Raw genomic sequence first — 27,177 nt, 5'->3', positions numbered from 1 at the left:
GACTTGAAGGGAATGATATGCAAAGGAGACGAATATTGTTTTTCCTCTCAAATGTCGTGGTACAGATTTGTATCCTGCTAGTAAGTCAAAAATGGATAAGGCAGTCTACTAGTGTACTTGGATCTGTGTATTCTAAGCTGTTTGGTTTCTTCTAGATCGAACAGACGTCGAATCTCATGAGCGGACCACGTTTTCAACTGACATTTTTGAAATAGTTTAATTTTTAGGAATCATTACGTCTTTGAATCTTAATCTGCTCCAATACATTAGACATTTGTATTGAGATATATTTTCATAGAAAATCTAGTCTTTCTTAAAATTTTAATATATTGTCCTGTGTGAGTAAAGCTTTTGTTATAAATTAGAATCCTTTTTTTAATTTCATTCCATAGCACTTGAGTATATAGAAAAGTTCATAAAAGTCACCCTAATTTATGTCAAATTTAAGATCTTTAACATAATATTATTTGTTCATATTTTCTTTGCTCCTAAGTGATATTTATCTATACTTAGCCAAGATTTTGATTATTGTAATTCTATGATCTGGAAAGAATTTGGTTCAATTATCTCTTAAATTTGTACAAAGAGACAAAAATCAAAAGGAATTGACCGCAAAGGTTCGCAAATGTGAAAAAGAGCACAAAATAAGCCCCATGTAAAAAATGCACAAAAATGTGCAAAAATTGAAAAAGATGCGGCAAAGGCGCCACTATCAGTATTCTTTCTTTCCAGATTCTTTCAATCTCTTAATTCAAATGATCTATTTCATTAATTTCTTATGAACTTGAAATATAAATTTAATTCACTCTCTTCTACTTAACCCTCATTTATGTATATTCTCTCAAAATCAAATGAGCGACACTCCGTAATGGAAAATTCCTGTACTGTTACAATGGTTATAATCACTTCTTAAATCTTATTGAAATTTCATGTTATGTGTGAAATTGTTGTTACAATTGAGTATTTTAATGCATGCTTATGTCAATTAACTTCTTATTATTAGACAATTTCTTGTATACCTAAAGTTTGTGTCTAGTGATGTATTATTATCATACATTCTCCCGTGCCGTTCTTTTTTGTTTCTTCTTTCTCATTTTTTTTGTGCTAGAATATGTAGTTGAGAAATTATTGTGTTATTTGTTTGATGTTTTTGTCATTTTGTGATTTTGTTATTGCTTGATGTTTATTTGTTTCTCTGTAGATTTATTTCGCCGTAAATAATTTTTTAATATTAAGAAAAACAAAAATATTGTTTCTTAGTTCAATTAATTGCACGCTCTTATTAACAGCTTAAATGATGTATGTTCATATTTCATGTATCATGTCATATTCAAGAGAGTTATGAAATTTATGTTTTGTTTTAAATTTGAGATTCATCAAATAACATATATGTAATTTTGCCAGTCCATTTAAAAAAAGGGAGATTGTTTAAATATTAGATATCGCATTATTGCTGATATAAAGATACTCTTTTGTGCACTTTGATCAAATATAGTTGTGATTTGTGCCCAACATATAGTCTATATCTAAATGGTAGTAACTACACTTATACCAATTTTTTAAGGAAGATTGTATTGCTCTTTGTGTATTTGTACTAACATTTGAAGGAATAACCTCAACGAAATCTCGACTGTCACTGAGCTGAATTCCTTTTTCTTTCCCGGACACTCCCCTCCTCTAAACTAATAATAAAGTCAGCGTTTATGAGTTACTTGGTATTTAAGCTTGATCATTTTTTCATTATGAAATTACCAACTGAAAGGTTTATAAGTGATAGATACCTTTTGTGAATAAAAACCATACATACACGCATAAGAAGATCATTTATAAAATTATACTGATTGGTACGGGTTAGCGAAGATTCATTGTGCGTACGGGGACATCAGACAGTTATCTCCTATTAAATGATTACATTGTGGAACGATTTAGAACTGTGCCAGAGACACACCAAAATATTTCTAATTCTATTCTGCTCCAGTATCTGATATGAGAAAAAATGACAATAAGAAAATACAATAATGATGTTCCCTTATATGGTAAATAAAATTTTCAGTCCAAGTGTTATAAGTTAACATAATATCGATGAACATGACGATTGCTCCTAGTACATTTCAGGTGTCCTCCAAAAAATTTATAGATATTCGTTAAATTCAATACATAACTAAGGATTCGATTCTGTTAAGATTTTCGTCCAGCACGAAATTAAATTATATAATACATTATCTATAATCTAAGGCTCCTCGTGTAAGTATTTTTCATCAAACGAAAATGAACAAAATTAATCCAATGGACCTTAAACTACCTTCCGTTAAGAAATTTAGCTTGTTCCGGAACGAACCTAATTTTTCGTTCTCAGAAGGAATACCGAGGACCAATGTATTACAAACTAGTGACTGCATGTCTCGTTAGTTTTATTGAAGCTCGATCACAGTAAACCGTACGTCAAGACTTGTCGCAAACTGTGGGCTACGAGATGAGAGCTATTATCAAATCGAGCACGTCAGTAACTCGTCGACGGTTGGTTCCGCCTTGCAGCTACCTCTGCCAATTTAACTTTCTTACCAAGTATAATAGTTATACAAAACATTTCGTACATCAAATAAACAATCTACAGTTCATTCAGCTTTTAAGTAATACATCCAGTGACGATACACATCGTACGAACGATCCACGCGTTACAGAATTGAAAAAAATATCCTAGCCATTTTGGCGTCGTATTCTTTCTTCTCTTACATTCGGTGTATATATATGTCCAAATTGAGACGGCCACTCAATCTTCGGTCATCGAAAAGTCCGCCCATTTTATGTTTACCCTCTCCCTTACCCCCCCTTATCCTTATTAATTCATTTGATCCATGCTTTTGAACGAGTAATAGTCAACATATTATATGGTAAAGTGCATTCAAAGGAGATTCTCATACACATGTAGGCTCTTTTCGCTGAATTCACTTGGAGTTGAAGTAAGAATCCCCTGTATCCTCCCATAATGTGGGTGAAATAAATTCACCTTCCCATTTCATTTCTTTACCCCTTCTAGTTCTGTGTTGAAAGATGCTGGTCAAGTCCCATCCGGTCGCTGCCGACACTTGGGGAGGTGAATAGCCAAAGGCGTTCGCTCGCCTACACTTGGAGATTTGAACAGCCGAAGGTTCTTCTTGTCACTTAGTGTGTGAAAATGTGAACTTAGAGACATGAAGGGTCTCTCCCACACAGGATGAGTGCGAAGGATGAAGGTTCTTCTACCCACACTTAGAGAGTGGAAAGATGAAGGGTTCATGTCCTGGGTTTGGTATTCTTGTCTTTCGTATGCCCCAACTTATTCCCAGTTAGATGTGTGATTGGTAAGACAGAGGCGCTTTTCGTTTTCCAACACTGGAATATATACATAGCAACGCACAGGCTTATAAGCCTCTGCGATGCTTTCTCTTCGTACCGGTCCCAGCTGGTTGTAATTAAGAGTGTGTTTTATAGTCTCTTTCGGCTCACATATTGTTGGATGAAAAAAAAGGACATATAAAGTTCGATATGATGATAATTAATGCCGTTTATGTAGAGCATATACTCAAGCGGTTTACCGTCTGGGATGGATGGGTAGTGTCTGGTTTAGACTGAACTACCTTGTAAAACCCTCTGGTTGTCATTTACTTTACTGTATTTTGACTTTTAACCGCATTTTCATTAATTTATTTGTTTTTTAAGATTTTAAAACCAAAACATCGATCTTGGTTGAAAAACGTTTCGTAAAAATTTTCATTCGCTGTTTCCAATCACATTCAAGATAGTGTTTATATGTTCTCATAAAAAATACCAATTCACCTCACTCTTGGTACCTTAGGACATAACTTAGGTCTAGAACTCCTATTACTAGACTCAACAAGTGGTATCGAAGCTTTGTCAAAATTTATAGTTTAAACAACTTTCTTAGATAACGTCAGATGCTACATTTCAGAAACCGAAACACACCTGAGAGAGTACTTTTCCATTAATTTAGAGACTGCCACTGATTTGACAATATACCTTTTGTTTTAGTGTCATGTTTGTTACACGGCATATTTGTTCCGACTTTCTTTATCAGGCTTTCTCATCGTTGATATACGAAAATAGTGGGCATTTCACATAGTCCAGGATTAATCAACCCTATGAACTTAGATAGCTTTCTTTTTCCCCTCCTCGTTGTGTATATCTTTGAGCTTTTTTGCAGTGGGTTTGCTTATCGCATATGAAGTTCGTGCCAATTGCAGTTTTGTATGGTGTTGGGTTGAAGTTAGACATAATCCGGAAGTGTTTCATTTAGGTACTACATCGTTACTTGTACCGATGTACGTGCACCACAACTCTTGATATTGATGATTATTGAATTGTATAGTAATTGTGTGGTCTTTAATCAAGATTTTCCTTGTTTGTGTCGAAAGTTGCCTGTTTTTGTATCGTACTTTCATAATTCCTCCAAATTGGTTCCTGTAAATGGGTTAACTTCTTACGATGGGTATGCCACGTACCTTTACTAGCTCTTAATCAAATTGTACCGTCGAAATAAGTCCTCCCATATGTGTTATCAAATGACTTGTCGGGTTTTCCTCCTATAAAACTTAATCCTATACCCAAGGCTCTTAGATAGTAAAATAGTTTTATTTCGGATGTGTGTGATATGGTTGCCAAGTGGAGGATTCTGTTTGAAAGGATTATTTGGAAGGCAGTAAACTCTCAGGTGTGTTCGTTAGAAACATTGACCAGCGTTAGCCATCTTACGTTATATTTCCTCACCAAGTAGTTTGTGTTATTGAGATTTACTTTATAGACTTTAGTGAAACATAGCTTTCGATTTATGTATGTTTTAGCCCAAATTATTCATAGCGTAATAAATGAGGAATTTGCAAGCTTGATGTACTTGTGTTTTTAGTCTAGTAAAAGTTGTAATGCTCCGTATATGCTGCTGAATGTTAGATTCCTTAAGGCACTATAGCCAAAATGCGGTAATCCAAGTCGGATGAATGTAGTGCATCGTAATTGGTGTCTATTTTTTTTCCATAACACTGATTCCTCAAACCCTCTTTCAAATGTCTCCTAAACGAAATTGAAATTCTCTTCTCTCCTATCATGAATCCAACGTTTTTCAACCACAGAGTTTTTTCTAAAACAATAAAATAAAATAAGTTAAAAGCGCGAAATAAGGTAAAAAACATAGTTAAAGGAAATGACACCAATTATGTTCATCTAATACCAACTTACAGTACCCTATGTCCCAGATGGCACCCGATACTGAGTTATTAGGCACTTAAGACACCTCCCAGTTCACCTTTATAAATTTTACTAATAAACTAGCCTTGGGCTTACCTCGATCATTCCCAAGCTTCAAATATTATAAATTTCATTAAAGCAAAATAAGCCCATAAATAAATGTTTTTGATATAGGCACTGATTAATGAGTTAAAGATATTCCGTGGTTAATTATATTAACTCTGTGTTTAGTGTACATCTATTTTGAAAGATTCTACCTACGCAGTGTTAGATGTGTTTTAACTCGGTCAGAATTATTGACGAGAACGCGTATGTATGTAATCTTCTCAAATGACAGCAGGTTAGGTGCCTATTATGCCTTCGGTGCATGTTTTCTCGTCAGAATGCTGCTTGATAATGTCAGACCTGATTTCTAGGCGTTGACATGATATCTTCTTTTAATGGATGAACCCAGTAATTCTTTTTACACACTTGCCGGTGTCCATCTATTTCATACCCCCTATGATAATTACCAATAGGTGTTCCAGTGTGGCTATATAATCTAGAAATTTAAGGTATATGTTGTTCCACCGGTGCGTGCTATAGTCTCTTCCTGAGTCGAGCAATGCGTTTCCCTTCCCTGAGTTTAACCGTTGAGAGCAGAGACTACCCAATGTGATATCCTTTACGCTTTGTCAGCACCTGTGCGTTACCTAGGTGGGAAGAAACCACTGTATGTCAAAATTCTCATTGCGCACCTTCTCCGTAACGCTTAGTTTTCCTTCCGTTGCCCCTTGATCTCTTGTTTCTTTGGCAGGGAACCCTATGTGTCCACTGAAACAGCTTTTAGATTCTCATCATCACTTTACCTGACGGTCCAAAGGAGATGTGTTCGAAGAGAGACCCTACATTATTCTTCGGCTTTGATGTAGTTTCCAGAATGGCTTGCCATCGTAGTAAGGCAGGTTGAGGCACTGATTATACCATCCTCTTGTTGGCTATTGGCCCTTTTTTGAAACACTAAGCCTCCGCGAAGTTCTTTGGTCAGCAAAGGTTCTTAAACTCGAGAATTTACCTTTTTTATATCTCTCGCCTCATGCTACTGTGTTGACCATTTTTAATTCTTCTCACAAAAACCTAAGATACTAAGGTGGAAAGAATGAAAAATATGTACATTTAATTCTCGCTCTAATTAAATAATCTCAAGTTAGGCCTATGTTGTGTTTACACTTTCAAACTCGCGAATTGTAAATCCTTCATTCGCCCTCCATCTGGGTGGCTTTGATAGGATATCCTACACCTTTTGAATCACTCTCTAACTCTCTCAGTGACATATTCTCTCAAAAGCAGGGAGATTCATAATGACCAAAGAGATTTAGTGGCAGTTAAGGGACAATATATAGACAAAAATAGAAAACCGCCCAAAAACTGCAATTGTCAACGCTGACCAGTGGATCGTCACCGTACGACGGGAGCGTCCGGGATATTCGTTTGGATTTTAATTATTATTATATTTGAACGCACTCTGGTCCATAAGAAAAGCCGGAAACAATGAAGACGACACCGTATAAGTTTCTCTTGTAATGACGAAAGTTTCTAGAAGCGTATCGGGTCCCTACGAACCAAGCGCCCAGGACGGATGATCTTGTTTTCTTGAGAGGGTAAGTAGCAGACCTAAGAGCAGTGACTATGCAGCTGATATCATGTTAACATTTAGACAACATCTGGAAGACGGAGTTAATTTCCAAGAAAACTACTATGGAAATCCTGGGCAAATAGAACTGTTTGTTGGTTCAGCTAGGTTACAAAATTACCTATTTAAAGAAATTAATAACTAGAGAATCATGCATATTGCCTTATATTATCCTTCCTAAATCAGTCCCCATTATAGAAAGGGAGACGGCTGATCCATGGCAACTCCCAGGATGTCCATGGCGGGTGTGAGGATCAAGGGCCAAGGGAACGGCTTGAGATTTAACAATGTATGTGATGGTGAGCCTATCCATGGGATTCAGGGCCAAGGACGGTGAGATTTAACAATTCGGGTGTCGGTGTGATTGTGAGAGGACGGCACATCCAAGATGTCGCTATTGCTGGCCGTTATCCGGGAATCACAGGCAAAGGGTATGGGTTCGCGATTCTAACATATTGAGGTTGATATTTAATAAATACCAATTTTTTGTTCAAATCTGTAGTATAAGTGTTGTATTATCTCGCAACACCGACAAAATGCTGGTTAAAATTTGATAAACAACCTAATTTTACTCAACGAGCACTGTTTTCGTCAGAGTCACCTTGCCCCTCCTAGTGCGGAGTTAACCTTGCCTGCTTCCCTTTCTAAATGCGTTGTTGATGTTTATTCTTATTGGTGATTTATATAATGTTTCGTGGATGAAATATCTACATTGAGAGCAGATTCGCTCAATTATGCTACAAATAATTAATCTCGTCTGGCGAAAATCTATACAAGAGACCAATCTTCCTGTACTACGTTCATTTATCTCATTTAATCTTTGTCGGGACGAAAAATTCTTTACAGAAAGAGCCAAAGTCGGCAAGTTTCGCTATGTACGATAAAAGTGCCTTCAGATCACTTGGTATCAAGAATAGAAAGTTTTATATTTAGCCGAAATACAATATCACCATCACTTCAGCAGGAGTGTGTTTATCGAATGACTTTTTAAATTTTTTCGTCCCGGGTTACTTAAACCGTCCCCTGACTAAATGGGTGTGCATAGACTTTTTAGAAACCCCAATACCTGACTCGTGACTGTTGGGATGAGGCCATTCCTATCTTCGATCCAATTATTCTTATTTGTACCTCTTAATTTTGATGAGATTACACATTCTTTGTCTAAGCTAGTTTTGCTTTGACCTCAACCTTAGCACCCATATTTGAAGTCCACCGAACCCGTACGAAACGATTCGTTTTCCCAGAAAAAGAAAGTCTTCTGGGCAAGTCTTCAAAATTGAAATAAAAACCGAATAATCAATCGAGTATAAATTTATTTGATTTCTTTATGCGATATCTATTTGGGTAAAATAATATTCTCCACCATTATAAAAGGACCTCACATCAATTTTCTTACAATTCACGCCCTTTTCATTAAGGTTTTTTTAATGTGCGCAAAGTATAAACATTGCAAGTCCTTCAATAATATCCACAAATAGTATTCTTTCATGCATGGGACGTGATGTGATGTTATTTGTTAGAGTATTACTACCATATCGATTATAAGAGTGAATGTAAAATGTTTCTGCCTCAAACGCGTAACCTTTGTCCTGAATATGTTATGATATACACTCAAAAGCAATTGTATACGTAAATGTATCAAAGATCATCGCTTCGGAAAGATTTACAAGATTTTAGGAATTCCGGCCTCCACCACCAGATTATGTTCAAACTTGTAGGCAAAGAATTCAACAATTTGAGACCCAAAAACTTATATGGTTTGGATATCAACAATCGACAAAGAACATCAAATAAGAGCTACAAGTAGAAGAAGCCTAAATGTAGTGATTAATACACATAAACTCTATTCAGGAGATTGGTTTAGCACACAACACCCTTATGCTTAGAGACCCTTCTAATCTCTCAATTTCTCACCTCTATATGTACCTTAGGATTGAGCCGCAATGTCAAAACAATTATGATTTGTCATGATCTCAAATTAAACAAATCTTCTAAACTCCCTTATTATGAATACAGAAATTAAAAAAGCATTTTGAACTTAAAGAAACAAGTTATTTTGTTTTTTATTTAAATTGTAACAAAAAAACAAGACAATAACACAAGCCATAACAAAAAAATCAAAATGCAAACAAAAAACATACAACACAATAAAACACAATAATTCTCCCCCCTTGAACCCACCAAAAAATGAAGAAAAAAATAGACAATAGAATGTATGAATATATTGGAAATCATTTGAAAATTTAATCTAAAAGTTATTGACTAAGGTAGTGCAATCTAAAACTAAATAACATTTACGTAATGCATAGAAATTCATAGAATTAGATAGATATAACATTTGTTAAGTAAGAGAATTCTCAAGATATGATTCAATTTAGACATTTGAGATATAGAAAAATCATTATCAAGAGGAGAGAATTTAAAATTGAATTTCAAAGTCAATAGAAATAATATAAACTGAACATAGATCAATTGATTAGAGATGGAAAGAACTGAAAGAACAAGAACTATAATGGCGTCTTTGCGCATCTTTTTCAAAATTTTTGCAACATTTTTGTGCCATCTTACATTGGCTTATTCTCTTATTTGGTGCCTCTTTTTGCACATTTGCAACCTTCGCGATTCCTTTTAATTTTTACTCTTTGTACAATTTCAAGATAATATGAAACCAATTCTTTCCAAGATCAATAATCTAAAATTTCAGAATTTTCTAAGGGTGCATTTTAAATATCATGAGCAAAGAAATACAAAATAAGAAAACATCTATAAATGCAATAATTAATATTAATTAAAGATCGATTGCTAGCATAACTAAACGAGACAATTGAGTAGACATTGAAATTAAAGAAATGCCTTACTATAAACGAAAGGGAGATAAGGAACCCAATAGGACACGATACCAAATAATTGGAAATGTAGTAAAGACTAATTCTAATTGAATAAATTTAAGTCGTCAAAAAATTACAATTTAAATGCTTAGAGCACGAATTAGAACTAATAAAGACTAATTGGAACACTTCATGAAGAAAATTTAAACACATTTTCAAATAATGTTCATTAGGTTACAGCACTCTTTGTGATCGTCCCCACGCGTGCAGACGGAGAAGTGTTGCGCCGATCGCTTGATTTTCCATAGGAGTTTGGGTAGGATCCGTCCAATATTCTTCGACGCCAGGCTGTCGTCAAGTCAAAGCCGACGTCGAATCCTGACGTGCGTTCGATCTGGCACGAACCAAAAGAAGTCAATGTGATCTAAGGATTGTTGACCCTTCACCCGGGACGAGTTGTACAGGTAAATTACACACATATAAACACGAAACTAGCTTCCCACTCTATCCAGTTGGTTTTCAACTACTGCATTTCAATCCTCAGGTTAACCGATCTATTTTGATGAAGGAGGACTGAGAAGAAAAATTCGTCACCGTGGGTTCGCCGACCGAAGAATTCAAAGGATTCCAAAGAGGAGGGGATAGGGTCAGAGGTCGGGCGGCGTTGTGAGGAGGAGCTGAGCGAGATGTTGCTTTACCGTTGATTTATGAAAAAAGGTGTGGATTTGTTCGCTTCAAGTTAGGGACCGGGAGGGTGAAGGTGGTGTTTGTTGCCCTTGTGTTTTAGACAAAAGCGATTCTCAATCCGTTTAGACTTCTAGATCTAAGAGATAAATAACTGGATTGAGTAATTTTTTCTATCAGATATTCTGCAATTACAGAATTTCCTCTTTTGAGGAGACGAGAAAAATTTAACTGCAGAATCTAATAGGCCAGTACGGAGTTTTCACATTTTTGGAGTTTTTTATTAGGGAATTGTGAATTTTTGACAACCAAAGTGGTTTTAGTGAAAAAATCAACAAAACACAAACGCACCCACGATATGCCTGGGGAAACGTGGAATTTAGCAGACGGGGTCCCACGCTTAATTAAAATAATCCTTTCCAATGTCAAACTACTGATGGCACAGAAATTCTTAATAATAATACAAAGAAATTTTGAAAATACTTATGTCAAAACACACAAAAACAAAATCACAATAAATATCATTAAAATCATAAAAGAACTATAACATCACCTTTACATAATATTGAAAGCTTAATTTAAAAGAGTGAAATAGAAAATTTAGTTCAAATTTCTATCCCTTATACAAAAAATAATATCCCCCTGTATATTAAAACAATGTCCAAAGCATCTTTCTTAATCTGGGATGAAAGACCATACAACTCTAAGCACATAACTGAAACTTAAATCTAATATTGGAATAATAATTGAAGTATCATAAGGTCCCAAGCCCAGATGTTTTTGGGTAACCCCAAAAAATGGTACTAGAACAAGTTCCCACTTTTTTTATGTGAACATGGAGTAAGTTCAAATTTCTCCCTTGGATACATGATCCCTTATGAATGATGCCTGTATGTCAACAGTGCCCCCCGCCGGTTTGCGGTCTGCCGTCACGAGAGTCGGTGGCAATTGTAGAGAGTTTTTGGAAATGCCAAACTGAGAACAGCGCCCGGCAGTGATGGTGTGACACATAAATGACAATATGGCCTATTTAATCCAAATCAATCAACTGTGTTATTAACCAAAGTACTTGGGTTGCTCCACACGACGAACGGGTGCTCGTAATCAAATGATAGAGGTGGGAAAAAAAAGGGGGTTCCACTCCACTGTAGGTAATAGGCCACTAATTTTATTGGGAGCTTCTAAGTCGGGATGCTACGCGGTAAATTAGACCGGGATAAACTAAGTGACCAAAATCTTTAGTAGTTAATTACACACAATTTTTCCTTGCGCATACACCAAGATACGCTTTTCCTACACTCTTACAGCACAAAGTCAGAATTTTCGTTAACCTGGCGACAAAGAGAAATGGGGAGTAAGGGAGCGCGGGAATAAATATTCCTAGGGTCTTCGAAGAAACAATACGAAGAAGGAACACAATGCGTAGAAAACTCTAGAATTTTGCACTAACCAAATTTCTAATTCTGACTTTACCTATTGCAGTAAGGCATTATCTTAACCACTTCCCTTCCTTTTTTCACCGTCAAATTGATTTCTGACAAGATCTCAAAGGGAGATCTAACCACAGTTCGAAGAACTCCAGGAATCAAAATACTTCTTCTTAAGCACAATAACAAACAAACTCACAAACTGACAACAAAGAGAATATAGTAGAATCGCGAGATACCAAATAGAGATCAAAGAGAATTTTAATCCAACCCTTCATACAGGATACAAGAGCCTTTTAAATTGCGAGCATAAGCAATTCACATAAATTAAAACAGTTAAAAATGCCCTGCTGGCTCAAAGCAAACTATCATAACACAAAGCTCTTTAAAAATCCAACATGTAGTGCGCTAAACATGAGAAGATATACCGTTTGAAAAAGGAAATGCTAGGCAACTAAAATAAATTTTCCCTTAAGTTAGTGCCAATACAAAAGATCAGTAGTTAGCATAAGCTCCTGAATCTGGGTCCTGCAACGCAATGAGTGCCGGTTCGATCTCCGATGTCGTCTCTGGTAGACTCGCGAAGCTTCCTGTCGATGGACTGTTCTGATCATTCTCCCCGGTGGGAAGAGACTCGAACCCTGTCCGAGTGCCGGGCACTAACGTGTGAGCAATCCATGTTGTTCATTATGTGTGAGGTATTTTGTCCTCTTATATTTTTTTTTTTTCCAAAAAATAGTAAACTCTAAGGAAGAATCTTGCGGTCCCAATTCTTTAGGTTGATCTGAAAGAAATTCTCCTCTAAATCAATGTACCTTTTTTCAATGCGCACTGTGGGTCCCTTTCCTGCTCTAAAAACCTCCTACGTACCATGGACAGTTCCTCATTAGACACAGTCAAATGCACTACTCCGGGTGTTGAGAGAAAAAGTTAGCCCACAAAGAGTGGAAGTAACAGAGCCAAAAAGATAGTTATTGCATTGTGCGCCCACATAAATCTGACCCATCATATGTGAAGACAGTCCTTTCCAAGTGTCTTCCTCGAAAAATGAGGTAGTTACAAGAACAATGGTTCGTCCGTGGTCAGAAGATGTCCTACAACTGATATCTTTAACGGTTTAGCCCTTCATCTTCCAAGCCTTAACACATCACTCTTATATCAAGCCCTAGGGGTCGTTTCAATCTCCAAAATGCCTTTTCTTTAACTTAAACATTAGTTTATTTCTGAAAGTACTTCATTTTTTCAAAACCCGCGGTCTAAGATATAATGGGATTCTTACAAAAATATCTTTCCTCATTTACCCCATTTTTAAAAAGGCGATATTTATTGTATCAGGGGAGTGGAGGAAGGCTATGATGGGATCTCACCAGGTTGGGGTCACAAGAGGCTCTCATGATAGAGTGATTGTTGGTGCGTTAAATCCGAGGGCCTTTCAATAGGCTTACTATATCCTCGATATTAAAAGTAGGAGTTCATATCTAAACCCTTTCGGTGAGTCTCTAGCGCATAAGCTTAAATAACCTTATGCAATTATCTTTAATGGTTCCGGCGCTTCGCATGTAACTTCTTTACGGACCCAGAGGAAAAATGCTCCGGGCGCGATCCGTAACCATCACAAGATCTCCCACTTTGAATTCTTACAACCTCTTCTTATCAGCGATGAATTTTAGATTAGCATTGCTTTGTTCAATTTCTTTTTTATTTCACTTATGTACTCATGCAAGAGAGATGCGAATGCAAATGCAGACTCAGCATGTTCTATTCCTAGGGACTCAATGGGACAGTAGGTCAGAAATGGCTGTTGTAGGCTATACCCGTACACTATTTCAGCAGACTAGGCCAGTGGTTCGGATTGATAGCAGTTGTTGTAAGTCAAATTCTTGACCACAGGTAAGTTTTTGAGTCTATCCTCTTGATGTTCTCCCACACCAAAGTCCTTAAAAGATCTTCTTAATTGTCATTGACGACTCAGTCGTTGCCACGCGTTTGAGGGGGAATGCTGAATGAAAAACTGGAGCTTTTCCCCTTTATATGCCAATAGGGTCTTCCAAAAGTAGTCTAGGAAGCTTACATCCCCTATCAGACAGCGATGTCTTAGGTAGGCCGTGGAAGTCTACTACTTCGTTCAAAGTAATCTTAGCGATTTTGGAACGATCGAAGGTTTTGGGCAAGGTAGGAAGTGAGCCATTTTAGAAATCGTCAACGACCACAAAGATAGAATCATGTTTTCCTACAGTCTTTGGGATATAGCCCAAGGATAAAGTCATTACTCACTCATGCCACGGCGCAATAGGTACGGGGAGCGGGATAGAGTCCCGTATTTGTTTTCGCTGGATTGGCAAGTTGACAAATGATACATCGCCTTAAGAGCCTACGAAACATCGCACTTGAGATTGGGCCTAGTAAACGGTTTCTAGAGCAGCAATAGTTTTTGCCTGCCCGATAAGTCGGCTAGCACCTCCTGCATTGTAATTCCCATACAGATATTCACGAATGGAGGTTTGGGGAATGCAGAGTTTTGAGCTTTGAAGGTACCATTCTCTATACGATCATCCATCGTACGGTTCACATCCAGAGGTCAAAAGGGAATAGGGTTCGTTAAAGTCTGGTCGCCTATAGTCTTCTAGTAAGGCGTCATATCCAATAACTTCAGTTTTCATTTCTTGCGATCATCAGTCTTTTGCTTAAGTAGCAATCGAGCTTTATCTCAGTGCCCCGCCTTAAGTCGGGTTGTTGTAGGTGTATTCTTGCATAAATACCACGACCATGGCGGGACATTGAGTTCTTCACGAGTTAAATTGTACCTCAAGGTCTCATAATCAGAAATTCACAAATTTTGTAGGGCCAGAAGCTTAAATGGTCTCCGAAAAGCAGTTCTGAGGGATTGGCATATCCGCGTAGAATTCATTGTCAATAGGTTAGGAATAACCTCTGGCGGATGTCGTATATAACTTCTCGCTAAAATATGTCACTAGGTGTCCTTTCTGAGATAACTCCACCCAATCCGATTTCCTGATGCTCACAACGTCACTTCAAATAACTTGGAAATCAGGGAGAGCATAACAGACTGCCTTTCAACCATTTCTTCTTTCAATTCCTCGAACAGCCTGAGTGCATGTAACGTCCAGTGAAATTCGCCTTTCTCTTAGGCAGGTCATTATGAGGTGCCATATAGTGCTAAATTCCTAATAAACCTCCGATAGAATGTGGGCATCCGTTGAAAACTCCGTAACATCTCTTAAGTTTTAGGCTCAGAGGCACTAGATGACGCTCTAAACTTCTCGTCGGTGAGTTCCTCGAGGATCAGATTATAAATCCAGAAACGGTCACACTATCAGTAGAAACACACTTTTGAGGGTTCGCAATATTAACTGTTCTATTCCTCAAAATTCTTCACATACTTGTTTTCATAGTGTCCCAAATGTATTGGTCTACAGATTTACTATTAGATTAAGATATCATCAAGTAGTACGACCACGAATTTTATTTGAGGAAAGGGTCGTAGGACTTGGCTATAATCCGCATGAACTTGCTTAGGAAGCTTATAAGACCAAAAGGCATGACCAGTCGCATTCATACAACCTCTTTGTCTTAAAAAGCCGTTTCCATTAATCCCCTGGCGGATCCTGATCTGATGATCCGCTTCTTAAGATCAACCTTGGAGACAGCGTTGCCCCGTCAATAACTTATAGCATGTGTCTAGTCGGGAATCGGAACGCGATATTTTAACTCGGTATTCTTGTTGATAGCACGCGTCAACCAATTCTCCAAGAGCCGTCTTTGGGAAGTTAGGAGGGCAGAAACGGCAACATGGGCTATGGCTTCTATAATAAATCTCGTCTGTAGAAGTTTATCTACTTGCCTTTTAGCATCAGCTGTGCTCGTTGGGTCATCCAGGGTGTGAGGGAGGTTAGGCAGGGAATGCTCCAGGAGGAACCAAGTCAATGACATGTTGGATGTACTTTTAAGGGTGGAGATTGAGTCAGGTAGCTCCTCGGGAGAAACCATCACGCAAATTCTCTAGACAGGGTTTACCTTCTTTCGGGATTGCCCTTCACATGATCAGATCATCCACTTTCTAGTACCAGGCGATACATGGATGGACGTGTGTGAAGTTCAATGGACCACTTTTTTCACATTTAAGAGTTGTAAGGCCGTTTATTAGGCTTAGGGAATATAGCTTCACTTTTATCCGGATCAGGGGTGAGGAATCCTTTAATCTTCTTCCCGTTAGTGCTCGAACACGCAGCGGTGTTCGTCCTCCCATAAATGTGGACGTCCGTTGTCAAACAGTTCAGGCCGACTAAGATAATTGGCCCACATCCCCTATCGTCAACACATCACACCAAATTTCTCTATTATCCATAAACTGAGCGTGATAAGCTGACTATCTTGATTTCCATGGAAAGGTTGAGTAATCAGGCTACCTTATACGATTGGTTGAGGTGCTGGCCCTTACATCTGAGCTTCAAGGAAATCATTTGCTGAAGAGACACGTTGATGCAAACTTCGCTATCGACAATAACCTTACCAGTTCTTATCCCCAATCCTAGCGTAAGGTAGTGGAAGATGAAGTCATTCTCCAAATCATCATCGGTTTTAGGTTGGGCAGGCAATCTAACGATTGCAGGGGGGGTGAACCCCCAAAGTTCATCCACCGTATAAGAGACATCATTCCTCTTATCAAAACCATGATGAACTAAGTTCAGTCTCGGGTTGATCCTCTCATAGTCATCAACCTCTTTATTATGGTGACCTATAGGGACTATGAACATTGCGAGGCGATGTGCCCGTATCATGACACCTATAGCATTTGGTTCCCGAATTGGGCTGGGCAGTTCTCGTTCGGGTGCATACTTTAAGGTCCGGTACGATGAGGTTGAACTAGCAGCGGGTCGGCTAGCGGTGCGGATATCCAGGGGTTGTGGGTCGGCTTTGAGGCTTGTCTGGTGGAAGAACCGATTACGGTTGGGTCGGAGTTCAAACTGGCCTAGATGTGGGAATGGTTTTGGACTCTCTCAGTCAAGTACAAGCAATGCAGGCGGCCTCGAGCGTTGTCTATTACTCTCAGGCAAACATGGTTACGTTGCGAATTATACAAAATCTTCCCGAAGGCACTTTAACATAAGAAAGAAGTCTGTGTTGGGTCAGCGGCCTTCCTCACCGTGCAACGAATCAGGAAATCGTCGAAGCGGGAGTATCTTTGACTGACTTCTCCCTGGTAGCGTTCCACTTATCTAAAAGCATAGGGTCAAGTAGAAGTGTGGTAAGTATTTTCTCCTAGTTCCCTGTTTCGATTAGTCCTGCCACGTTATACGGATGTCTCCTCGAGTTCACGCCATGTTCCATAGTTGTCAGGTTAAAGGTTGGCCACCAGTGGAGCTTGCATTTTCAGCGTAAGTGCTGGTACTTTCTCGCTTTGAGAGACGTGAGCCATGTTAAGTGAGTATGCTAGTGTTCCATCCGATTTTGAGCCAGTCCAGGAAAACAGATTGGAGGTCATAGGGTCCGAGTCGTATGTTGGGCATGAATCCTTAATGGTTTTTCAATAACTGATTGCGCCGTGTGTCGGTCTCCAGTGTTGTATCCCTATATGGGCGTCCGGTGGGGTTCTTGGGTTTATGTTGAAGGGTTCTTGGAGATGTTCGGGAATCCTGAGCGTTCTGCCGCATAATCGAGCTGTTGCTGATCTACTCAAACGAAAACCTTTAGACTCTAAGGTTGACCTCTATAATTCAAGTTTACCTTCAACTCCCTCTTTAGTTTTATCAACAAGAAGAATATTATCAGCAAATGCATACTCCAGGGAACATCCTCTTGCAAATCTCTAGAAAGAACATCCATGACTAAAGCAAAAAGATATGGGCTTAAGGCTGATCCTTGATGTAATTCAACTGAAATTGAAAAATACTTGGTCAAACCACCTTGTGTTTGAACACAAGTAATAGCTCCAGTATACGTATCTCTAATGAGTTGAATATAAACATTATTAATCATTTTCTTTTTTAGAAATCTCCATAGCACTTCTCTTGGAACTTTATCATATGCTTTCTCTAAATCAATAAATATAATATGAAGATCTTTCTTTTTCCCTCTATACTTCTCCACAAACCTCTCAATAAATATATGGTTTCCATAGTAGACCTCCCCAGCATGAATTCAAATTAATTTTGAGAAATATTAATATTATGTCGTAACCTATGCTCAATAACTCTCTCCCATAGTTTTATAGTATGACACATTAACTTAATTCCTCTATAATTTACACAATCTTGTGCATCACCTTTATTCTTAAAGATAGGAATGAGCACACTCATTCTACACACATCTAACATCTTTTTAGTCTTCAAAATAATATTAAAAAGTTTAGTAAGCCAAGAAATTCCTTCATCTCCTAAGCTTTTTCACACCTCTATTGGAATATCATCAGGTCCAATAGTTTCCCCACATTTCATTTTTCTTTAAAGCCTCTCTAACTTCAGTTTTAATAATATGCCAATAAAAACAAAAATCTCTGAACCCAAACCCAGGCCACATCCAAGTGAAGTAAACCAACCCTGAACCCAAACCCAGGCCACATCTAAATGTAGAAGCCGTAAGACCTATCCAAATCCAAACTGGGCTACTTTCAATGAAAATAGTAAGGCCTACACTTAATTAACATATTAGAGAAAATTCTAAATGAATAACCCTAAACCAAACACGCAAGCTACTTTTAATAGAAGCAGTAAGACCCGCTTTTAGGCCAAACCTATAGGCTACTTTCAATGAAAGCAGTAAGGCTCACTCTTAATTAACATAATATAGAACTTCTAAGTGAACAATCCCAAACCAAACACATGGACTACTTCTAATAGAAGCAGTAAGACTCGCTTTTGGCCCAAACCTACAAGCTACTTTCAATGAAAGCAATAAGAACAACACTTAATTGACATATTAGGAAAACTTTTAAGTGAACAACCCTAAACCAAACACATAGACTACTTCTAATAGAAGCTGTAATTCTCGCTTTTAGCCCAAAACACGGGCTACTTTCAATGGAAGCCATAAAACTCAATATAAATCTAAACTACGAGCAACTTCCAATGGAATCCGTAAGCTTCGACCTTAAACCCAAACATACCGGCAACTTCCACATGGAGCAGTAAGCCCCAATCCAAACCAAACCACCATAACACTAAAACCTATCACTGCCCACTTCAATTTACTCGGTTTCTCTGAGAGTAGGCAACCCATGATTGTTAATCCGATTCATTGGATACTACAATAAATGATTGTTAGTATTGGTAGACTATAGCATTCCTGGGATGACGAGACCATGGGATATTGATCAGGTCTACCTCCATCCTCCATAACCAAGATTAAAACACTTGTGCATCTAAAAAATTAATTCATCATTAATCGAGAGTTCTCTTCTACACGATAGGAAGGGCAATCCTCTTCATCAAGTCTGCCATTAAGAAAATATTTTTGACATCAAATTGGTATAGCCCATAATCGAGATCGACTGCTGATGATAGTAAGACTCTTGAAGAATGTCTTTGTTAGTATACTCCAAGAGTTTGCGTGAATCCCTGCAATTAAACAGGCCTTTTACCTTTATATTGTGCTATCAGGCTTATATTTAGTACTAAATCCTTTTTTACAGTCAACTAGTTTCTCCCCTTCTAGTAATTCAACATCCCATGTTTAATGATATCAATTATTTATTAAATTATCTCTTTGCTTGGGTCTATATAGCCTCTTGAATATTCTTTGGGCTTGCAACTTGATCAATATTAAGTAAAGACTTGCACTGCTAGAGACAACCTATGATAACATAAGTAACTTGACATATGATAGGGTAAAATGTAAATTCTAAGGGTCAATATTTTAAGATCAGATTCACCATTTTTAACTTCTTGTGGATCTACCTTACGATTGCAATTCATTTCTTTTCTTTTTTTTAAATAATTGCACTTTTCCATCTTTTTCACAATTTTCTTCGATTAATGTCATTTCTAATGGCTTTGTCCTCTGGCAAGTTCTTCCACTTGATTAGTACCTCCTATGCTCTTGTTTTCCCTTGGCACACCCTCTCTACTCCCAGGGTTTTCAAAATGACCTCCATGTCTTCCGTCAAACTCAGGGGTAGTGAAGACAGTGTGTTCTCTTCTATCGCCCACCTGTGTAATGCTGACGATGATAGTAATCCGAGTCGATAGGCCACTTTTCCAATGTGTTCTAAAACCTCATAAGGCCCAAAGTATCGTGGGGACAATTTCGCATTCCTCCTCCTGGCTAGCATCTTCTGCTAATAGGGTCTCAGCTTCAAGTAAATTATGTCTCTTGGCTCAAAGTATACTTCTCTCTTATGCTCATCAGCTTTTCTCTTCATGATCTGCTGAGCCCTCAATTGATGTCCCATGAGCTTTGCTTATATCCTGTTCCTCTTCTTTAAGTATTGATCTATACTAGATATTGGTGTAGTGTTATGCCCATAATATATTAAATGAAGTTGATTTCTTCCACAGAGAATCATGAAAGGGGTGGTCTGTGCTGCTGAATAGTACGAAGTGTTGTAGCAATACTCGGCCCAAGCAATCTACTTTACCAAACTCTTCGACGTATCTGATATAAATCATCGCAAATAGGTCTTCATTCTTCTTTTGACTACCTTCGTATTGCTATCTGTACGGGGATGGTATGTTGTGCTCCTCTTCAGGACTGTCTCCTGTAAATGGAACAACTCCTAGAAATGATTGAGGAACACCTTGTCTCTATCTGGCACAATGGATTCTAGAAATCCATGTAAGCGCACCACCTCCCATATTAAAGCTGGAGCCACAGAGACAACGGTGTAAGGGTGCTTTAGAGGGATGAACTGTGCGTACTTGCTCAGATGATCCTTTACCAGTATCACAAAAAATCCCTTCAAACACAATAGCCCCTCAAAGAAGTCCATCGCCACCTCCTCCCACACCATTTCCTGTAGAGTTAGAGGTTATAGTAATCTTATGGCGTCATGGCCAAGTACTTGTGCCGCTAGCACACATCACATCTCGCCACCCAGTCCTCTACATCTCGGCGCATCTCTACCCAATATAACTCTACGGACATCCGATTATAGGTTTCTAAACTCATGCGTGTCCTCTAACTGCGTTGCCACCTACAACAATTTAGGAATTTGCCCTATCCTTGGTAAGACCCACCCCTGATGTTGCAGCTTGGGCACCCTCAGCATGTAACCATGATGACTGTCTGGGTCTTGCAACAACTTAGTTTTGATATTCTTTAGGCCCTCATTTTGTTCTCTCTCATGTCTTAGGGCTTCCCAGTCTAGGACCATAGGTATGGATATAGCTGTTAATTGTGACCCATTCGACTTCCTTGATAGTGCATTCGCTGCCTTGTTCTCTAGTCTTGGGTGATATTGAATATCAAAATCATGTCCAAGTAACTTTGATAACCACCTATGATGCTCCTTAGTCACCATCATCTGCTCCAGTAGAAACTTCAAACTCTTCTAATATATCCTGACGATAAAGTGTCTCCCCATAAAATAGAGTCTACACTTTTGGATGGTTTAGGCAATCACCATCAACTCTCACTTGTATAGAAACTTAAGGATCGCTCTGGCCGTGTGCACCTGACTTAAATAAGCAATGTGTTGATGATCTTGCATGAGTATTGCTCCTAGTTTGTCTCCTCATGCATCCATCTCCACCACAAATGATTTGCTGAAGTCAGGAAGTGCTAATACTGACACATTGGTCATGGCTTTCCTCAGTTTGTATCCTCAACTCTCACTCGTATAGAAACTTAAGGCTTGCTCTGGCCGTGAGCACCTGACTTAAATAGGCAATGGTTTAGGCAATCACCATTGTGTCCTCATGCTTTATTTAGTTCGTATCCATTTTTGGATGGTTTGGGCAAACACCATCAACTCTCACTCATATAGAAACTTAAGGCTCGCTCTGGCCGTGAGCACCTGACTTAAATAAGCAATGGGTTGATGATCTTACATGAGTATTGCTCCTAGTTCGTATCCTCATGCATCCATCTCCACCACAAATGATTTGTTGAAGTCAGGAAGTGCTAATACTGACACATTGGTCATAGCTTTCTTCAGTTGCTCGAAGGCATGTGTGCTGCTTCTCCCCAATTGAACTTGTCCTTCTTCAGTTGTTTTATTAGTCACCATGCAATCGTGTCATACCCTCGCACAAACTTCCGGTAGTACCCGGTGAAACCCACGATCCCTCTTAATTCTTAGGTAAAGGCCAATCCAGCATGGCCTCAATCTTGGACTTGTCTGCTGCTACCCTTATTCTACTCACCAAATGTTCTAGGTACTCCACTTTTGGTTGTGCAAAGGAACATTTCTTTAGGTTGGCATACAGCTAATGCTACTCAAAGTCTCCAGTACCGTCCTCAAGTGACCAACATGCTTTTGTCTCCGTACGACTATAAATTAGGATGTCATCAATAATTACCAGGACACATTTTTTGAGTTTGGGTTGAAATACTCGGTTCATGAGGGACTGAAAAGTGGCTGGAGCGTTAGTAAGGCCGAAAGGCATCATCAAAAACTCGTAGGACCCTCAAGGTCCTGAAAACTATCTTGTGCGCATCCCACAACTTCATTCTGATTTGTTGGTACCCTGACTTCAAGTCAATCTTCGAGAAAATGATCGCCCCAAACATCTCATTTAGCAACTCATTGATCACGGGGATTGGAAACTTGTCTAGCACAATTTCTTTATTTATGACCATATAATCCACGCAAAATCTTCAACTGTTGTCCTTCTTTCTCATCAGTAAAATTGGGCTAGAAAAGGGGCTCACATTGGGTCTAATAATCCCTGCCTCAAGCATTTTTTTGATGAGTCTCTCAATCTCATCCTTCTGTATCTACATGTATTGGTACAGTCTGACCTTGATAGGAGAAGTTCTCTCCTTTAAGGGAATGGTGTGCTCGTGGTCCTTGGGTGGCGGTAATCCGCTAGGTTGCTGAAAAATCTTAGGAAACTATTGCAAAAGCTAATGTACAAGCTCAGGGACCTTTACTGGCTCTGAATCTCGAACCTCCTTCAAGCTCTACAGCTCCACCAAATAGCCCAACCCTGCTCCCTGTATCTCCTTGACCATGGTTTTGAGTGAAACTATGATTTTGCACAGGCTGACATCTTCTTGTAACAAGCTACCCTCTTCCCCTCCATTTGAATCTTCATAGTCAAATATTTCTAGTCCATCTTCGTCTCTCTGATCGTCTGTAACCACTTCATCCTTAGAATCACATCAGTACTCTTCAAATCTAAGGGAAGAAAATTCTCCACTATATGTATGCACTGGAGTGTCAGTACCAACCTCCTGCAATTCCCCTTATTCTCTTTCTTCCTTGTCCCCATCATGACTCCAAAGTTCCTTGTATTCACCAACTTTAATCCCAACTGGTCCACAATTCGATTTGAGATGAAGTTGTGAGTTTCCGCGCTATCCACCAAGGCTACCAATAGACACTCCCTGATCTGTCCCCTCACATTTATGGTGTGATTTGAAGTAAATCTCACCACTGAGTTAAGGGACACTTCCGCCACATCAAGGTGTAGGTGCTCTCATGCCGCGTCTTGTTCCTCCAACTTGCTGTCGGTCTCCTCCTCTTCACAATTATTTTTTTACTAAAAAGCTGATTTAGAAAACAATAAGAAAGGTATCCCAAACTAAGTCTTACGTTGGTTGCTTCCTTTGCGACATGCTTGGACAAGCTCAGGTGGGCAAGAGTAGGCTTATGAGTTTAACCTAATTCATTCATACAAGTGTGAATGCAGTACTATTATTATGCATAGTTAGAGGGTTAATCAGGTTCGCTTGCAAATCATGCAGGAACACTTGTATATTTGGACACCAAAATATAAATGCTCATGCATATTTTCTCCCATTTATCATTTATATAGTGGCATAGTGCCAAGGAAAGTAATTTGATATCGAGGGATGATGGTGTATATATGTTTATGTAAATTTTGCTTGGTTACAACTTGAATGGCTTGCACAGTTTTTATAGTTGCACTTCTATACTGAAGTAGCATTTGCCGCTTTAACAATTGTTATGCTATAACAATTGTTATAAAACGACGGAACTTTTAATGTTTCGAAGTTATGTTTTTATATTTATTTTCTGACATGTATGTTTTCATTTCTAGGATGTTACCATGAAGATAATTTCTTTTTCACAACAAGGGCCACTGGCTGTTTGTATTTTGTCAGCTAATGGCGTGGTTTCAAATGTTACTCTTCGTCAACCTGATTCTTCTGGCGGCACACTGACTTATGAGGTTTCAAACTAACATATCCTTGTAGTTTTTAAGTTTTCTTTTACTTTTTTTTATGCATATATGCGTTTGGGTTACATGTAGAACACTTTTTTACACTTACAACAGCTTATTATTGTCGTGCTTCTTATAATCAGCATGTTGCTTTCATTGAAGTTCACTGAAATTTGTATTTTGGGCTAAATATTATAATATATTTATCTCACATTTATGTCAACAACTTATTGGTGTTATGATTTGTACGGACATTATTGGCATTACTTCTCCGTTGATTTAATACGACTTTAGTGGATTTTATCTAAGCAAAGACTTAAGACGGAAGATGAAGATGCTCTTATATGGTAAGTTAACCATGGACTACCAAGGTTGGTAGTTAAGAATTTACTTTAGCTTGTGTAAAAGTCATTGGAAAGAAGAAAATGAACTATTTATAAATGCTTCTCCATGGTTATGTAAATTTTTTTTATCTTGTACATCATTCTAGATGTTTTCTTTGTTGGGGTGTAGATCACACGGCTATTTGGCTTATAAGTGCATGACCTTTTGTAAGATTAGGCTGAAAATAATAAAAATAAGCTAATATCTACTAGGTTATCAAGGGAAGTCAGAATTATATTCATCATCATCATTAAATTCATTCCAACTAATTAAATGTTACATAAGATGTTAAATTTATTATTTGCAAATCATTTTGAACAACTTCTATCCATGTTACTTTTAGTTTACCGTCTCTTTTAATTTCTAATATTGAGACATCATTTTTTTCTACATATTTAATGGATTCATTTTCTCCTCTTTTGTTGTACATGTTCATGCCAGTAAGCCTTTATTTTCAATAGATGATATTTCAACCATCTCTTTAGTATAATCATCCCTTATTTAATCTTTTATAGGTTTAATAATATTTTGATTTTAATATTATTTTTCGTGTCAAGCCCAAACTTAGCTATCAACGATTGTTTTACCATCCAATTGTTGACTGAAAAAAATAGAAAATTCGAACAACTTTATGAAGCAATGCACCTGCTTCCGAGCCGAACCCACCTCGCGAGGTTTATTCCTAAAGACGTAATGGTTCGTTTTTGTAACTTCCCTCACGGCACAAAACATCCTCAACTCGCTCTCTCCTTCTCATTCAAACCCTCACGCACGCAGAAGAAACTGTTCTGCTCTCCAATCCCGCTCTCGTCTTCCTCAGTCGCACGTAGAGTCGAAGCCGAGCGGTTCTCCCGCCCGCCTATTCGTCTTGCATGCAGACTCTCATTCACGCAGCTCTCTCCGACCTAAGCTTGATCTTGCGGCACCAGCTTGCGTGACCCAGACCCGTGCCCACGCAAGTTCGCCTGCATGACAGCCATCCCATAGGTGCAGTACGTGCCTGTCCGACCTTAACCCGCATGAAACAGCCCCGCCTCGAGCGCAAAGGCCCTATTCGCTACATGCTCCGTGCGATCATATCGTCTAAACCCTCCGTGCGATCAACTATTCTCTCCGTGATACCCACACGTGGTATATGCCAAGGGCTCGTTCTCGATTCAACACCTTATAGTTCTGTGTTATACAAGGTTAAAAACTATTACTATCTATCTCGTTACAGATTCATAACCTTGACATATCATGTAACCTTGAAGTCGGTCGATATTAAAAAGTTAATAATAATATATTAGTATTATTAAATACAATTTTTTTTTCAAATATAAGTGACATGGAATTTCTATCTCAAGACCCGCGCCATTGATCTTAAATCTGGATGTGATGAATTTTTAATTCGAAGACCCGCACTGTGATCTTTGATTTGGGCGGTAGAATTTTTAATTTGAAGGTCTTACGCTGTTGATCTTTGATTCGGGTGCGATGGATTTTAAATTCGAAGACATCGCACCATTGATCTTTGATTCAGGAGAGTAGAAACCACGACAAATGCTGTCTCGACCTTCCCTTCCGCAGAGGGGATGTTGGGAGGCTGCCGAAATGACGCCGGGAAGGTGTCGAATTTCCAGGAGATTTGGAGAGTAATTTGAGAACTCTAATAATCTAGTACTTAATTCGTTAATTTAAAATCTCATTTAATCAATTAAATAATTAATAAATCAACATTAAAATAAATTTAAAATTCATCAACTAATTAATTAACTAATCATTCATAAAATCCATTTATTTAATTAATTAATTTAAAATCTCCAATTTAATTAATACAAATGAAATTAAAAATTAAATTTATTAATCAATTTTAAAACAACTTTAAAATTTAATTAATTGAGCAATTTAATAATACACTTAATCATTCAATTCAAAATAAATTTAAAATCTTATTATTTAATTAATCATAAAATTGGTAACTTCATTTAATTATTTAATTCATTAATTGACCACTTTAAAATTCATTTTGTTAACTAATTGATTGAATAATAATATAAATAAAAAAATACAATAAAAGGAGAAATGTTTACATTAATCCACCTAATACAACTCACACCAACTAAATACAAAACTCCTAAAAAACTAAAACCACTCTCCAAATAAAGCTTCAAAACTCTCCAATGCTCCAAAAGCTTCTCCTATGTAAGCTCCAAAGCAGCACAAACTCCTGCAAACAAATAAACACAAATCAGTACAGTTTGGGTCTTAATAGAAGCAATAAGACCCATTTCTAAAACAAAACGGGCTACTTCTAACAGCAATAAGACCCAATTCTTAAACAAATCGGGCTATTTCTAAGTGAAGCACAATATGACCCACTTCTTAAAGTCAAGCTACTTCTAAGTGAAGTTATAATACTCACACGTTAGGAAAACTTTTAAGTAAGTACAACAACCTTAAAACCCAAACAACTAGACAATTTTCAATGGAAGTCGTAAGGCATATTCTTTGGGGAACTCCTATAAGAAGTATTAGACCACCAACAAAATTAATGGGCTACTTCTGAGTGAAGCAGTATGACCCAGTACGACCCACCTTTTTTTAAATAAACACCGAGCAACTTCCAAGAAAAGTCATAATGACCCATTCCAAATAAA

At 38.0% G+C, this 27,177-nt stretch overlaps 1 protein-coding gene across 1 annotated transcript in view; it reads left to right on the top strand.

The window, feature by feature from the left end:
* The window catches only part of LOC110106787 (AT-hook motif nuclear-localized protein 1), a 64,674-nt gene that overhangs the window by 25,803 nt on the left and 11,694 nt on the right, over positions 1-27,177 (top strand). The window contains exon 3 of the mRNA XM_028701247.1: positions 24,032-24,163. Within this exon, the coding sequence (XP_028557080.1) occupies positions 24,032-24,163 (132 nt within the window). The remainder of the gene's footprint in view (positions 1-24,031; positions 24,164-27,177) is intronic.

Source organism: Dendrobium catenatum, unplaced genomic scaffold, assembly GCF_001605985.2.
Source record: "Dendrobium catenatum unplaced genomic scaffold, ASM160598v2 fragScaff_scaffold_1656, whole genome shotgun sequence".
NCBI classification, from domain to species: Eukaryota; Viridiplantae; Streptophyta; class Magnoliopsida; order Asparagales; family Orchidaceae; genus Dendrobium; species Dendrobium catenatum.
This window is presented reverse-complemented; position numbering and strand designations above follow the sequence as displayed.